The sequence below is a fragment of the Palaemon carinicauda genome, chromosome 36, assembly GCF_036898095.1.
Source record: "Palaemon carinicauda isolate YSFRI2023 chromosome 36, ASM3689809v2, whole genome shotgun sequence".
In the NCBI taxonomy this organism is placed as follows: Eukaryota; Metazoa; Arthropoda; class Malacostraca; order Decapoda; family Palaemonidae; genus Palaemon; species Palaemon carinicauda.
Window position 1 is genome coordinate 34,000,768 of NC_090760.1, and position 17,045 is coordinate 34,017,812.

General features: G+C 35.6%; 2 protein-coding genes across 6 annotated transcripts in view; both read right to left on the reverse strand.

Annotated features, from left to right (window-relative positions):
* Nucleotides 1-6,988: 6,988 nt before the first annotated feature.
* LOC137628813 (uncharacterized) lies at nucleotides 6,989-12,533 on the reverse strand. 3 transcript variants are annotated; one of them, XR_011041398.1, is made up of 4 exons: nucleotides 12,472-12,533; nucleotides 9,531-11,593; nucleotides 8,827-8,973; nucleotides 7,632-7,767 (listed from the first exon to the last, which is right to left on the reverse strand). XR_011041398.1 is itself a non-coding variant. In XM_068360052.1 (3 exons), the coding sequence occupies exons 2-3, from the start codon at nucleotides 11,590-11,592 to the stop codon at nucleotides 7,354-7,356; spliced, it is 3,180 nt and encodes a 1,059-aa protein (XP_068216153.1). In that variant the 5' UTR covers nucleotide 11,593; nucleotides 12,472-12,533; the 3' UTR covers nucleotides 6,989-7,353. The 3 variants fall into 3 exon arrangements, 2 of the variants coding, with proteins under 2 accessions (XP_068216153.1, XP_068216154.1); XM_068360052.1 differs by having other exon boundaries at nucleotides 6,989-7,767; nucleotides 8,827-11,593; XM_068360053.1 differs by lacking the exon at nucleotides 7,632-7,767 and having other exon boundaries at nucleotides 8,813-8,973.
* Nucleotides 12,418-17,045, reverse strand: part of LOC137628812 (uncharacterized) — a 5,764-nt gene continuing 1,136 nt past the window's right edge. The window contains exons 2-4 of one of the 3 annotated variants that reach the window (XR_011041397.1): nucleotides 14,960-17,022; nucleotides 14,256-14,402; nucleotides 13,061-13,196 (exon numbers count right to left, since the gene is read on the reverse strand). Coding sequence is in view for 2 of the 3 variants with exons in the window: in XM_068360050.1 (XP_068216151.1) it covers nucleotides 12,783-13,196; nucleotides 14,256-17,021 (3,180 nt within the window). In the remaining variant the exon portion in view is untranslated. Of the gene's footprint in view, nucleotides 13,197-14,241; nucleotides 17,023-17,045 lie in introns of those variants that run through there. The other 2 variants (XM_068360050.1, XM_068360051.1) reach the window with 2 other exon arrangements.

A 17,045-nucleotide genomic window follows, 5' to 3' on the forward strand; every position in this document is an offset into this window, starting at 1 on the left:
GTTTTAGGTAAAACATTTCCAAATGGCAGCCAAGCAAGCTCGACTCCGACCACCGAGAGAGAATAATGTCACATCTAACTAAGAGAATTCTTTTTATGAATAGCAACACCCGTTATGAAATATTAATGTGTAAATGATGGTGAAGATATTCACCCGGTAATATGTTCAACAAACTACTACTATATATATCATCTCGTTTTGATATGGTGGAAAGTCATTTTTCACTGCTATAATTGTTTCCGTAATAGTACCATTATGGTTTAAAGTTTTAAGGATGCTATTCAAACATCACAGTATATAAATTTAACTTGACAGGAATGTCAGGTCAAATCATAAAATGATTTTAATGTTCATGGAGCTTCATAGTAATATCCCACTTTACTTTTTTGCCTCGAAAAAATTCATATATTTTGGAAAATAAATGACTGTATTTACATCGAGTATCAGCGCAATATAAAATGGAGTCTATTGATTTGGAAAATAAATTTTTGGGCATAAAAAAAAGAAAAAAGAAAGAAACAGGGATTCTCTACTTTTTTCTAACCAGTGGGCAGCTTATCAGCTTGATATTTTATTGTGGACCCCCGTATGCATTTATAAGAAAAAAACTTGTTTGTCCCTAATACAAATAGTAATGAATTGGTTTCCATAATGGAGAAAATATAGTATATGATTATGCTTTATTTTGTAGAAAGACTAATAATCACTTATTAATAAACATTTAATGATTATATCATACAGAGCTTTTATGGATACAAGTAAGTAACTCAAAATAAATTGTTTTGAAATTGGTCTAAGTAACCATTGTACAAAAATGCAGATTTGTTCGATGAGATCCCTGTGGTTGATGCTGCTCTGCCAGTCTTTTTTTATGATCGGCTCAAACGATAAGCGTAGATCACCATTTTTCACAATGCCAAATCTATTATGAACTTTTGATAATAAGTGAAAAACACGAATAAATCGTAATTCGAGAGTATAAGATGGTGGAAAAGCTATGACATAGAACTTTGCTTTATCCCCAAAAAAGTAGGTACTTTTTAGCAAAGTCATTTGTTTTCAAAATATTATGCTTCTCGTTTTTAAATTTTGCATACAATATTTCATCCCTTTGCGATTCAATCATGGTCTCATATAAAGAAATACATACACCAGCAACACTAATTTCGAAAGGAATTGCCTCCCAATTTGGTATGCCCATCAACATACAGTACAAGGTCATCGTCATGCAGATCACCGCTAATCGGGGCCAAATAAGGAAACTTTTCAAATGCACGATGCATGATATTAATTTTGTACAATTTCAGTTTTTTTTTTTTTTCAAAAAACTATTATTATTATTATTATTATTATTATTATTATTATTATTATTATTATTATTATTATTATTATTATTATAATAATAATAATAATAATAATAATAATAATAATAATAATAATACTTTATTATTATTATTATTATTATTATTATTATTATTATTATTATTATTATTATTATTATTATTATTATTATCCTGTATTAACTCACATTCTCTCAATTAGTACCATTTTTTGTGGCTTATCTTTCACATCATCGGCCACAAGTTTCTAGGTTTTCCGATACTCCAAACTTTAAACTTTTCACCGATTTAGATTTCGAAATTTCCTCTGAATGAACAAACCATCTCCAAACACTGAACCACCCTCCCCCCCCCCTTGCTAGATATTCTTGTTTTTATATTTCTTGGGGGGGGGGGGGTTATTTTTGATGTTCTGATGTTCTGCTATAAGGACTCCAACTGGTTTATCTAGCTTCCTTGGTTCATCCTGGGCCTGAAGACCACTCCTAAAAACACCCTGGATGTCTTGGCATCTGAAATGGTATACGGTGACCCTTTGATCGTCCCTGCCGAATTCTTTTCCGCCTGCAACTTCGTCCTACAATCTCCTGCGCCTATGTCATTCTTTATGAAAATTTACTCCCTGCAGTCAGATTTATAAGCCCCAGCTAAGCCACACATACCGACAGATATGCACTCATCAACGCATGTTTTTTCTGCGCAACAACACTAGCAAGCCATCGTTAATGCCCCTTACACGAGCCCATTCCTTGTGATCTGCCGTACGCCAAAAGCATCTCTCTACAACATGTGTGGCTAAGAAGACTGGGTTTTCATTGATCACCTAAAACACACATATCTTTTGGTAGATGACCCGTCTACAGTAGGCCTCTTAAGAGCCGGGCGCCCTATTTTACATCGATGTCTTTTTTAAAGGGGGAACGATGTACCGCACGTGTGTCACACATCATACGCTATAGCGATATTTCTTTATTTTTCATATTGTCGTTATGGCTTTCCCTTCTCACTTATAACTTATTCATTCTTGTATTTCCCTGCACCTATGTATTTGAATTTTTTTTCCCGTTCTACACTGGAATGGTTGTATGGATACTCAAGCTCCGATCAAATAAACTTTAGTTGCATGCACAAGAGACACTCAGTTACAGTATAACAGCTCGCCAGTACACACCTCACAACACTGAGATTACCAAACAATTCTTCTTCGCTCAATGGATTAAATACTGCAATGTAATTGTTCAGTGGTATTTTCCTCTTGGTAAGAGTAGAAGAATCTCTTTTAGCTATGATAAGAAACTCTTCTAAAACACTCCAAAATCAAACCACTGTCCTCTGGTCTTGAGTAGCACCAAGGCCTGCCACTGTCGTGGATTAGAGCTCTCTTGTTTTGGGGGTAGTCTCTGGTACGCTGTTCTAGTATATTTCTCTTCCTTTTGTCATTTCTTCAAGTGAATGATATAATTTAATGCTGTTCTTGATATATTTTTCTCTTGTTTATTTTTTTCTTGTAGCTTATTTATTTCCTTGTTTCCTTTCCTCAATGGGCTATTTTTCCCTATTGGACCCATCACACTTATGTATCTTACTTTTCCATAGTGTAATGTCTACTGTATATGTTCTCATCTCTCTTACTGATAAGTCATGTTCTATTGTATCCCACAGACTTTGTATTTACTCGTAATAGACATTAAAAACGTACATTTTAAGTTGTATCCACGCCCCACCAATTTAGGTTAATGAAGTTACCAACATGCACACAGACCACGCGACACAAATCTAAAAAAACAAAAAGTTTTGACGAGGGAAAAACTTATGTTTGGGAAGGTGCTTTGTGATATCCAAAAATCCTCCTTTCTCAAAGTGAGTGGGACATAGTGTGTATAACCTTAATCACGAGTGGTAGTTGAGGGCTGGTTGTGACTTAGGTAAGTTCACGATAACTAGAACAATAGTTCTTTTCTAGAACTCAAATCGTCACTCATAGCAGATGTCATTTGGCTTTTGATGTGCTGCGGCAAGTTCAAATGAGGCTGAACTTGCAGGTCTCCTATATACCACTAAGTCTGTGTTTCGTTATGTTGATACCCTGGCCCTAGAGCAGCGAACAATATTTCTCTGGTAATGAAGTTGTAGTGGATTCCCTGTTCTAGCCCTTAACAGCAAAGTCCTCAGAGACCACATAGTTTTTCCCCCCAAAATAAACCTATATGCATTTAAAACTTTCAAGAACAGGATGAGTACTTGATAATAAATTCCCAATATAGTAAAATCTTGTTAACTACAAATTTCATTGTAGTGGACAACATTGATATGTGACTCCTATTGACACGGCATTGAATAACATAACTGTAATTTCAACAAACATCGGAGTGTCGGTAAGGAAACAAAAAAAATTGATTTAATTATCAAATGTGCAAATACCTTTGTGGAACGTAGATGCCTATAACGAAGAGTTATAGTTCACTGAACTACCGAGCAGAAGTTGGTCTATAGCATCCACATTTAATTGGTTAAGAAAATGTAAATAAACCTATCTGGTACAGTAATGACACTGAACTTCATCCCAGATCTTCAGCTACGATTAATATATATATATATATATATATATATATATATATATATATATATATATATATATATATATATATACATATATATATATATATATATATATATATATATATATATATATATATATATATATATATATATATATATAATTCAACCACCTCAGGAAATTCTAGCTCAACCAAAAACTGCTACAATTTAGGGTTTATCTGCGACTAAAGTATTATATAAAATATCTAATAATATGAATGCTTCAAAGAAGCTTATTATCATTTACAGAAAAAAAATTATAATATGATACTTGGACGGTAAACTTTTTGCACAGACTTTTACATGTTGAGAAAATCAGGTATGTAAAAGAGGTCACGGTAGACTACGCCTATTGGTAAGTAGTAAGGTAGGAAATAATATTTCTGATATAGATGTTTGAAACGGGTTTATATACATGCTACCATCTTTGAGAGATGTATTTTCTACACCAGAGGACAATATTTGGAGGAATCTGTAATATACCATGAAATAAGATAGAGCAACCCAGACTGAGTTATTTATGTTCATCCGTGTCAATTATTAGCCCAGTTTCAAATTGTTATAAAAGTTTATATTGATAAAATGTAAAGGAAAATGTAATTAAAAAGATAATTTAGCTCATTTAATACACAATTAATTAGTGTGAAAAGGAATAATGAAACTTGGCAAGTTTGTGTAGATTTCAGTGACCTTAACAAGAGCAATCGGATATTTTTTACCTTAACCGAAGATTAATGGAGTCGTTCATGGGAAAGATCTATCTGTTGTGGAAATTTTGTCAAAATCAGTCAATTTGTTTTGTCAATATCTTTAAAATGCGGAAAAATGCAAATCTGTTGTGAAGTTTTGATGTAATCCTTTCCATAGACACAGAGGCAAATGAATAAATAAACTAGAATCAAGATCCGGATCATCTCTTAAATTTTATGAGGTCATCCATGCACTAAGATCTATTTGTGGTGAAAATTTCGTCAAAACTCGTCAAGTAGTTTTGACGCATCGGGAAAATGGCGCAAAATTCTAATCCAAATCTAGAATCCGGATCCAGATAGTCTCCATAATTTAATGGGGTCGTTCATGACCTAAGATCTATCTATGGGGGAAATTTCGTCAAAATACGTCAAATACTTTTGACGTTATCTTTAAAATGGCTATAATTAAAAATTCCGATCAAGCATTTGGATCCAGATCCGGATCATCTCTCAAATTTTTTGGAGTTGTCCATGACCTAAGATGTATATGTGGCGAGAATTTCGTCAAAATTCGTCGAGTAGTTTCACACATCTTTAAAATGTCGAAAATTTGAATCCCGATCTAGAACTCGGATCCTGATCATCTCTAAAAGTTAATGGGGGTGTCCATGACCTAAGATCTATCTGTGGTGAAAATATTGTCAAAATCCGTTTTGTAGTTTAGACTTTATCTTTTAAGTGGCAAAAAATGCAAACTTGGATATAGAATTGTAATCCGGATACTGATAATCTCTAAAGTTTGATGGAATCGTCCATGAGCAAAGATCTATCTTTGGTGGAAATTACGTCAAAGTCCGTCGAATAGTTTTGACGTAATTCTGTTCACAGACAAAGAGGCAAATAAATAAATAAATTAGAATCCAAATCTGGATCCGAATCATCTTCAAGATTTAATGGGGTCGTCCATGAACTTAGGTCGATCTATCTGATGTGAAAATTTTAATAAAATCCGTCAGGTAGTTTTGAGGTTATCTTTAGAATGGTGAAAATACAAATTTGGATCTAGAATCCGGATCCGGATCCGGATTATCTCCAAAATTTAATGGAGTTGTCGATGACCTAAGATCTATCTATGATGGAGATTTTGTCATAATCTGTCGTGTAGTTTTGGTGTCATCCAGTCCAAAGACACACGAAAAACGCAAATCCTTATCTATAATCTGGATCTGAATCTGGATTTTTGATGTTATCTTTAAAATGGTTGAAAATGCAAATCCTGATCTGGAATCGGGATCTGGACACGGATCATCTCGAAAATTTAATATGGTTATCCTTGACCTAAGATCTATCTGTGGGGAAAATTTAGTCAGCCATTAAGTATTTTGGATGCCGGAGAAGTTCATTCTCGTTTCGGATTCTTGTCACTATATCCCCCTCGAAGCGTTAATACTGTTTGGGGCGAAGATAGCTATGGGACGTATCAAGAATACGTCCTCTGATATTATGCGATATCCCTGTGAGATTATTTAGGGATACTCGCTCCAGGAGTTAGAATTCTGGATATCTTAAGGTAAAATTCTCTGGGAATATCACTGTAGTCAAATATACCTTAGAAAGCTTCCTAATAGGAACTTTCATCAGGACGACATGGCCTGAGCCCAAAAATAGATTTTTCGCTTCGCTCAAAATCCGTTATATATATATGTATATATATATATATATATATATATATATATAAATATATATATATATATATATATATATATATATATATATATATATATATATATATATATATATATATATATATATATATATTTATATATATACACGTATATATATATATATCTATATCTATATCTATATATATACATATATATATACATATATATATACATATATATATACATATATATATACATATATATATACAGATATATATACAGATATATATATAGATATATATCTCTCTCTCTCTCTCTCTCTCTCTCTCTCTCTCTCTCTCTCTCTCTCTCTCTCTCTCTCTCTATATATATATATATATATATATATATATATATATATATATATATATATATAAATATATATATATATATATATATATATATATATATATATATATATATATATATATATATATATATATATATTATGACGGGCTTGAGTGAACCTTACCTGGTGGCTAGGTTTGGGGATGTTACTGGTCTGTTATCACTCAAGTTATCCTTCATAAATTTAAAATATCACCACCAACAAAAATATTATTCTTTCTGTCTGCTTCACTTGTTGTTTTAACCACTTTTAATTACCTCTTTTAATTACCTCTCCAATCCAGCAGGAACTTAATTAAACACTAAAGACAATCCGTAATTTAATACTTAAATAAATAAACTTAAATTCCAATATAATTACTTTCACACGTAATATCACAAAACACAAAAACAATTATAGTAAACAAAAGAAAGAGATGTTTTCAACACTGCACTAAATAGTTCTCTAAAGAAACACACAAATTACAAGTGCAAAGAAGGCTAAGGAATGCAAATATCTGTATGACTAAGTTAAGGAAAAGAAACCAAGGATAATGTAGAATAGTTAACATAACTGATAATAGATGGCGTTGAACATAAACATCCGATAATATCATATTTACACTAATAATTTTTACAGTTTTTTTTAATAATTATGACGTTCCGTCATAGATCCTCCCCCCAAAGAGCATCCTACTTAGGATGGCTGGGATGAGAGATAGCAGGAAGTCTGGATAATGCGTCGGCAATTTTGTTTTGATGTCCTGGGATCGCACGGAGCTCAAGATTATATCTTGTGAGATAGTACGACCAACGTAACAATTTGTCGTTCAGTAGTCGTGATCTATCCAGGAAGGTTAAAGGTCGATGATCTGTATAGATGATGACCTTGTGGTTGCATTCTAAATATGGAGCAAAGTGACGAAGAGCAGCTATGATGGCAAAAAGCTCCTTTTCTATGGTTGCCCATCTAATTTGTGAACCTTTGAATGAGCCTGAGAAATAAGATACTGGAAACAAGTAGTCCAGTGGCGGCTCATCTCCAGACTTGCAAGCTGATGACATCTGTAGAAGTACTGCACCGTATCCCGAATTGCTTGCATCTACCTCTTTCTTGTTTGTTGGAATTGGATAATCAAGTATACTTGCAATGTTGACGTCTTTGGGCATTATACTTCCACCTCCGATTGTATGCCCCAGATAAGTTACCTTAGCTCTCCCAAAAGCACTCTTGGCCAAATTAACCGTTAACCTTGAAGATCTGAAGCGATGGAAGAGTTCTTCGAGGGTCTGCAGGTGTTCATCCCAGTCGTCACTAGCTACCACCACGTCATCCAGATATACGTAAGTGTCTTTCATATTTCTTATTACCTCTGACATCATCCTTTGAAAGGTGGCAGGAGCATTAGTTAAACCAAATGGCATGACCTTATAAGAGAATAACCCAAATGGAGTTATAAATGATGAGATTTCTTTAGCTGATTGAGTTAGAGGTACTTGGTAATAGCCTTTCATTAAGTCTATCCGTGTAAGAATTTTCTTATTACCAATGCTATCAAGGATATCATTGATTCTAGGTAATGGGAATGACTCTTTTACAGTTACCTTATTTAACTTACGATAATCAGTACAGAGTCTTAGTTGATTATTAGGTTTAGTTACTAGGAGACAGGGTGAAGCCCATGGTGAAGTGCTTGTTTCTGCAAGGTCATTATCTAGTAAATACTGTACCTCTTGTTTCAACGAGTCCAACTTCTTGCCTACCATACGGTAGTACGTCTGCCGTATGGGAGTAACACCTGACTCGATGACGATATCATGTTGAATGGTTTGACTTCTCTGCAAACTGTCAGAACATACTTCATGAAACCTGGAGAGCAATTGTGATAGTAATTTTCTCTGAGAAGATGGTATTCCTGTAAAATAACTGGGCAAGGATTTTAGAATTTGACTGTTGGTGTTGTCTTTCCAGTTGATTAGTTGATCATCGTCAGGGAGAACCACGAGCAACTCTGAGGAAGATTCCTCCAGTGGTAGTATTTTCTCCTCAGGAGAAATTGAGAGATGACTTACCATTTGAATAGGTGCTTGATATGCCTTCAACAAATTCACATGCACTAGTTGCTTTGATTGTCTACGATCAGGAGTAGAGAGAACATAGTTTACCTTAGAAATTCTTTGAAGCACTTTGTAAGGTCCCATAAATTTTTCACGTAAGGGGGAACCGGGTATGGGATGATATACAAGCACCTCATCTCCTGGCTGAAATACACGCAGCTTTGCCTTTTTATCATACAAGCGGGACATCTTCTCCTGGGAATGCAAAAGATTGGTATTAGCAAATACATGAAGTGATATAATTTTATCCTTTAGCTCCTGTAGATATGACAAAATGTTGGTAATCTCTTCTTCCTTGTTATGAATTAGATTTTCCTTCACCATACTGAGAGTGGTTCGGGGCTTTCTTCCGAACATTAATTCGAAAGGGGACACTCCAGTGGACTCTTGTGGTACACTTCTTATAATATACATCAGAAGATCAATATCTCTATCCCACTGTTCCGAAGTTTCCTGCATGTACTTCTGAAGAAGGTTTTTAATAGTTTGGTGAACTCTTTCCAGAGCATCGTTACTTTGGGGATGATAAGCAGAAGCATATATGTTATGAATATTGAATTCTCTCATAGCTTGTTGAAAAAGCTTACTAGTGAAGTTTGTGCCTCTATCACATTGCAATGTCTTTGGAAATCCATAGGTTGTGAAAATTTTGACAAGTTGACCAATTATAGTTTTTGCATTTATATTTTTTATTGGCACTGCTATGGGATATCTCGTTGTTGGGCAAAGAACAGTAAGTAAATACTCATTACCTTGCTTAGTCCTAGGCATTGGGCCAACACAGTCTATGATAATCCTCTCAAAGGGAAACTTTGGTACGGATATGGGCTGAAGAGGAGCTGGTGGAAGTCTCTCATTGGGTTTGCCAGTAGTCTGGCAATGATGACATGCTTTAATAAATTGTTGAATGTCCTTCTTCATCCCAGGCCAGAAGAAGTCTTCAGCTAAGGTAGAGTAAGTCTTGTTGACCCCAAAGTGGTTCACATGAGAGTGGGCTAATTCAAGAAGAGCTGGAACTAGAGAGAGTGGTAGAACCAGTTGATGACAGTCAAACCATGTTGTGGTTGCTGGTGCTTTGGAGGACCTAAAATGTCGAAAAAGCAAATCATTATCAAGATAAAAGTAAGGAGTTTTGGGATGATCATCTGGCTCTGCAACTTTCTTCCAAAGATCCTTAAGAACAGGATCTTTATTTTGCAAGTCCTTGAAATTTGATTTGGTCATATTTATAAGGTCTAATGTCTTCTCTACTCTATTTCCACTATCTATAACAATTGGTTTAATTGATGTCATTTGAATAACAGCATTATTTAATTTATTTGATTCATTTTCTATAAGAATATCAGGATCAGATACTACTGGATTAACAATGGCCCCTGCAAGATCATTACCAATTAAAAGCTGGATAGATGAACAAGGCAAAGGATCTCGTGAAACTGCAATTAAAACATTACCTTGATAGTAAGGACACTGTAAATTCACCTCTGCCAAAGGCATGGATTTGGTGGTACTGAGGTCCGAAACAGTAACATACTCATGTCTCAGTTTGAAGTCCTGTGAAGGCAGAGCTACCACACTTTGGGAGGATCCTGTATCTCTTAAGCAAGTAACTGGAATACCATTCACGGTGCCTTTACAAGTAAAAGGTTTGAAGACGTCCCCATCAAGTTCTTGAGCAGCAACATGAAAAGTTTTCTTATTATCCTTCCTATTAGGGTTCGGAGAATTCTTTCCAACATCAGACTTCTTGCACGAAGGATTAGGACAGTTCTCTATGTGATGCCCTTCCTGCTTACAGTAGGAACAATATGCTGTGGATGATTGAGAAAAAGTAGACTTATTAAATGGTTTAAATGTTTTATGAATCAAGTAGTAATCATCAGCTAAACTGGCTGCTTTCAACAAGTTGGTTTCTCCCTTTTCCAGAATGAAAGTAGCAATGTTACCTGGCAATTTCCTAATGAACTCTTCCATTAGAATAAGATTTTTTAAGGATTCAAAATCTGAAACACCTGTCTTTTGCAACCATTTTGTAAATTGCCTAACTTTGTCACTGCAAAATTCAACAAAAGTTTGTGAAGGCATTTTGTAAAAGTGCCGGAACTGTTGCCGATAACCTTCAGCTGTGATGGCATAAGCATCTAAAACTGCCTTTTTAATCACATCATACTCCTTTACTTCAACCATCTGAGAGATTACATATGCTGCCTTACCTTTGAACTGATTTCTGACAACCATTACCCATTGCTCCTGAGGCCACTTCAAGGTTTTAGCAGTGTCTTCGAACGTTGTAAAGAATACCTCTGGGTCCTTTTCATCAAAATCAGGAAGCAGCTTTTTAGCTTTGAGTATGTCGAACTTACTGGGTATCTCTCCATCAGTTTTCAGCTTAATCTGTATATTTGCCGACTTCTGTTCTTTTTGTATCTCTAGTTCAGCCAATTTACACTTGTGTTCATACTCTAATGCTAATAGTTGCTGTTGCTTTTGAAGTTCTAGTGCAGCCATTTTCTGTTGTTCTTTCTGCAATTGTAATTGAAGACGCAACTGTTCTATTTTCGGATCTATTCCAGGGGTGGCATATGCTCCAGTAAGGGAGCGCAACTCATCGATGTCCTCATCATCATCCTTAAAGATTCCCTCATCTACGAAGAATTGCAGGATTTTATCAATAATGACAACTTTCACATATTTTGGATCGACCTCAAGATCACATCTCTGGGCTACAGACAATAATTCCTGTTTCTTGGCATAACGTAAAGTCAAAATTTCTCCTTTTATATCGTTCATAAACTTATCCAAATTAAACGACATTCTGAAGGATTACCAAAAGTAATGTTAATAGATATTATATCAATGCTTTGTATTCACACTAGGTTATGCCATTAATTTAAATATTCACACATTTGACACCAAAAATAAGCTAAATGTCAATCAAAAATAATGAAGTTTACAACAATTTCTCAAGACAATTTTAAAGAGACCGCAAATAGAATACACAGTCTGAAAATGGATTAACTGAAATTGGATGGCCAACATAAAGGCCGAGATCAATTAGTGATCGAAGGTCTCACGATAGCACACAAACATGATATCTAGATTAGCACAATATGCATGTAAGAAGTGTTCATGGCAGAAGAGAACCTTGATTTTGGCTCGTAAAATAAGGCGGGAGAAGAAGGCTAAGCATAGCACAGAACCCAACCAATTAATATTTGATTACTAGTATATCCTTTATTTTACTGATACCGATTTTGAGTGAGAGAACCATTCAGCGTACGTGTGATATGAAATGCTGGATTGGATTGGCAAGAAAACAAAAAAAAACCAATAAAAATACAAATCACTTTCATAAACAATGCTCTTGAGTTTCTTTATACTTTAATAGTCACAAACAAAAAGACTAGATCAATCCCGGACAGGCCCCCACTTATGACGGGCTTGAGTGAACCTTACCTGGTGGCTAGGTTTGGGGATGTTACTGGTCTGTTATCACTCAAGTTATCCTTCATAAATTTAAAATATCACCACCAACAAAAATATTATTCTTTCTGTCTGCTTCACTTGTTGTTTTAACCACTTTTAATTACCTCTTTTAATTACCTCTCCAATCCAGCAGGAACTTAATTAAACACTAAAGACAATCCGTAATTTAATACTTAAATAAATAAACTTAAATTCCAATATAATTACTTTCACACGTAATATCACAAAACACAAAAACAATTATAGTAAACAAAAGAAAGAGATGTTTTCAACACTGCACTAAATAGTTCTCTAAAGAAACACACAAATTACAAGTGCAAAGAAGGCTAAGGAATGCAAATATCTGTATGACTAAGTTAAGGAAAAGAAACCAAGGATAATGTAGAATAGTTAACATAACTGATAATAGATGGCGTTGAACATAAACATCCGATAATATCATATTTACACTAATAATTTTTACAGTTTTTTTTAATAATTATGACGTTCCGTCATAGATCCTCCCCCCAAAGAGCATCCTACTTAGGATGGCTGGGATGAGAGATAGCAGGAAGTCTGGATAATGCGTCGGCAATTTTGTTTTGATGTCCTGGGATCGCACGGAGCTCAAGATTATATCTTGTGAGATAGTACGACCAACGTAACAATTTGTCGTTCAGTAGTCGTGATCTATCCAGGAAGGTTAAAGGTCGATGATCTGTATAGACGATGACCTTGTGGTTGCATTCTAAATATGGAGCAAAGTGACGAAGAGCAGCTATGATGGCAAAAAGCTCCTTTTCTATGGTTGCCCATCTAATTTGTGAACCTTTGAATGAGCCTGAGAAATAAGATACTGGAAACAAGTAGTCCAGTGGCGGCTCATCTCCAGACTTGCAAGCTGATGACATCTGTAGAAGTACTGCACCGTATCCCGAATTGCTTGCATCTACCTCTTTCTTGTTTGTTGGAATTGGATAATCAAGTATACTTGCAATGTTGACGTCTTTGGGCATTATACTTCCACCTCCGATTGTATGCCCCAGATAAGTTACCTTAGCTCTCCCAAAAGCACTCTTGGCCAAATTAACCGTTAACCTTGAAGATCTGAAGCGATGGAAGAGTTCTTCGAGGGTCTGCAGGTGTTCATCCCAGTCGTCACTAGCTACCACCACGTCATCCAGATATACGTAAGTGTCTTTCATATTTCTTATTACCTCTGACATCATCCTTTGAAAGGTGGCAGGAGCATTAGTTAAACCAAATGGCATGACCTTATAAGAGAATAACCCAAATGGAGTTATAAATGATGAGATTTCTTTAGCTGATTGAGTTAGAGGTACTTGGTAATAGCCTTTCATTAAGTCTATCCGTGTAAGAATTTTCTTATTACCAATGCTATCAAGGATATCATTGATTCTAGGTAATGGGAATGACTCTTTTACAGTTACCTTATTTAACTTACGATAATCAGTACAGAGTCTTAGTTGATTATTAGGTTTAGTTACTAGGAGACAGGGTGAAGCCCATGGTGAAGTGCTTGTTTCTGCAAGGTCATTATCTAGTAAATACTGTACCTCTTGTTTCAACGAGTCCAACTTCTTGCCTACCATACGGTAGTACGTCTGCCGTATGGGAGTAACACCTGACTCGATGACGATATCATGTTGAATGGTTTGACTTCTCTGCAAACTGTCAGAACATACTTCATGAAACCTGGAGAGCAATTGTGATAGTAATTTTCTCTGAGAAGATGGTATTCCTGTAAAATAACTGGGCAAGGATTTTAGAATTTGACTGTTGGTGTTGTCTTTCCAGTTGATTAGTTGATCATCGTCAGGGAGAACCACGAGCAACTCTGAGGAAGATTCCTCCAGTGGTAGTATTTTCTCCTCAGGAGAAATTGAGAGATGACTTACCATTTGAATAGGTGCTTGATATGCCTTCAACAAATTCACATGCACTAGTTGCTTTGATTGTCTACGATCAGGAGTAGAGAGAACATAGTTTACCTTAGAAATTCTTTGAAGCACTTTGTAAGGTCCCATAAATTTTTCACGTAAGGGGGAACCGGGTATGGGATGATATACAAGCACCTCATCTCCTGGCTGAAATACACGCAGCTTTGCCTTTTTATCATACAAGCGGGACATCTTCTCCTGGGAATGCAAAAGATTGGTATTAGCAAATACATGAAGTGATATAATTTTATCCTTTAGCTCCTGTAGATATGACAAAATGTTGGTAATCTCTTCTTCCTTGTTATGAATTAGATTTTCCTTCACCATACTGAGAGTGGTTCGGGGCTTTCTTCCGAACATTAATTCGAAAGGGGACACTCCAGTGGACTCTTGTGGTACACTTCTTATAATATACATCAGAAGATCAATATCTCTATCCCACTGTTCCGAAGTTTCCTGCATGTACTTCTGAAGAAGGTTTTTAATAGTTTGGTGAACTCTTTCCAGAGCATCGTTACTTTGGGGATGATAAGCAGAAGCATATATGTTATGAATATTGAATTCTCTCATAGCTTGTTGAAAAAGCTTACTAGTGAAGTTTGTGCCTCTATCACATTGCAATGTCTTTGGAAATCCATAGGTTGTGAAAATTTTGACAAGTTGACCAATTATAGTTTTTGCATTTATATTTTTTATTGGCACTGCTATGGGATATCTCGTTGTTGGGCAAAGAACAGTAAGTAAATACTCATTACCTTGCTTAGTCCTAGGCATTGGGCCAACACAGTCTATGATAATCCTCTCAAAGGGAAACTTTGGTACGGATATGGGCTGAAGAGGAGCTGGTGGAAGTCTCTCATTGGGTTTGCCAGTAGTCTGGCAATGATGACATGCTTTAATAAATTGTTGAATGTCCTTCTTCATCCCAGGCCAGAAGAAGTCTTCAGCTAAGGTAGAGTAAGTCTTGTTGACCCCAAAGTGGTTCACATGAGAGTGGGCTAATTCAAGAAGAGCTGGAACTAGAGAGAGTGGTAGAACCAGTTGATGACAGTCAAACCATGTTGTGGTTGCTGGTGCTTTGGAGGACCTAAAATGTCGAAAAAGCAAATCATTATCAAGATAAAAGTAAGGAGTTTTGGGATGAACATCTGGCTCTGCAACTTTCTTCCAAAGATCCTTAAGAACAGGATCTTTATTTTGCAAGTCCTTGAAATTTGATTTGGTCATATTTATAAGGTCTAATGTCTTCTCTACTCTATTTCCACTATCTATAACAATTGGTTTAATTGATGTCATTTGAATAACAGCATTATTTAATTTATTTGATTCATTTTCTATAAGAATATCAGGATCAGATACTACTGGATTAACAATGGCCCCTGCAAGATCATTACCAATTAAAAGCTGGATAGATGAACAAGGCAAAGGATCTCGTGAAACTGCAATTAAAACATTACCTTGATAGTAAGGACACTGTAAATTCACCTCTGCCAAAGGCATGGATTTGGTGGTACTGAGGTCCGAAACAGTAACATACTCATGTCTCAGTTTGAAGTCCTGTGAAGGCAGAGCTACCACACTTTGGGAGGATCCTGTATCTCTTAAGCAAGTAACTGGAATACCATTCACGGTGCCTTTACAAGTAAAAGGTTTGAAGACGTCCCCATCAAGTTCTTGAGCAGCAACATGAAAAGTTTTCTTATTATCCTTCCTATTAGGGTTCGGAGAATTCTTTCCAACATCAGACTTCTTGCACGAAGGATTAGGACAGTTCTCTATGTGATGCCCTTCCTGCTTACAGTAGGAACAATATGCTGTGGATGATTGAGAAAAAGTAGACTTATTAAATGGTTTAAATGTTTTATGAATCAAGTAGTAATCATCAGCTAAACTGGCTGCTTTCAACAAGTTGGTTTCTCCCTTTTCCAGAATGAAAGTAGCAATGTTACCTGGCAATTTCCTAATGAACTCTTCCATTAGAATAAGATTTTTTAAGGATTCAAAATCTGAAACACCTGTCTTTTGCAACCATTTTGTAAATTGCCTAACTTTGTCACTGCAAAATTCAACAAAAGTTTGTGAAGGCATTTTGTAAAAGTGCCGGAACTGTTGCCGATAACCTTCAGCTGTGATGGCATAAGCATCTAAAACTGCCTTTTTAATCACATCATACTCCTTTACTTCAACCATCTGAGAGATTACATATGCTGCCTTACCTTTGAACTGATTTCTGACAACCATTACCCATTGCTCCTGAGGCCACTTCAAGGTTTTAGCAGTGTCTTCGAACGTTGTAAAGAATACCTCTGGGTCCTTTTCATCAAAATCAGGAAGCAGCTTTTTAGCTTTGAGTATGTCGAACTTACTGGGTATCTCTCCATCAGTTTTCAGCTTAATCTGTATATTTGCCGACTTCTGTTCTTTTTGTATCTCTAGTTCAGCCAATTTACACTTGTGTTCATACTCTAATGCTAATAGTTGCTGTTGCTTTTGAAGTTCTAGTGCAGCCATTTTCTGTTGTTCTTTCTGCAATTGTAATTGAAGACGCAACTGTTCTATTTTCGGATCTATTCCAGGGGTGGCATATGCTCCAGTAAGGGAGCGCAACTCATCGATGTCCTCATCATCATCCTTAAAGATTCCCTCATCTACGAAGAATTGCAGGATTTTATCAATAATGACAACTTTCACATATTTTGGATCGACCTCAAGATCACATCTCTGGGCTACAGACAATAATTCCTGTTTCTTGGCATAACGTAAAGTCAAAATTTCTCCTTTTATATCGTTCATAAACTTATCCAAATTAAACGACATTCTGAAGGATTACCAAAAGTAATG

What these genes read in the sequence shown, in the direction of transcription:
- LOC137628813 (XM_068360052.1), bottom strand. Translation starts at nt 11,592, where the DNA reads ATGTCGTTTAATTTGGATAAGTTTATGAACGATATAAAAGGAGAAATT. An exon ending in TGCTTCAAAGAATTTCTAAG is followed by an intron (nt 7,768 to 8,826) that starts GTAAACTATGTT and finishes AACAAGAAAGAG; the next exon opens with GTAGATGCAAGCAATTCGGG.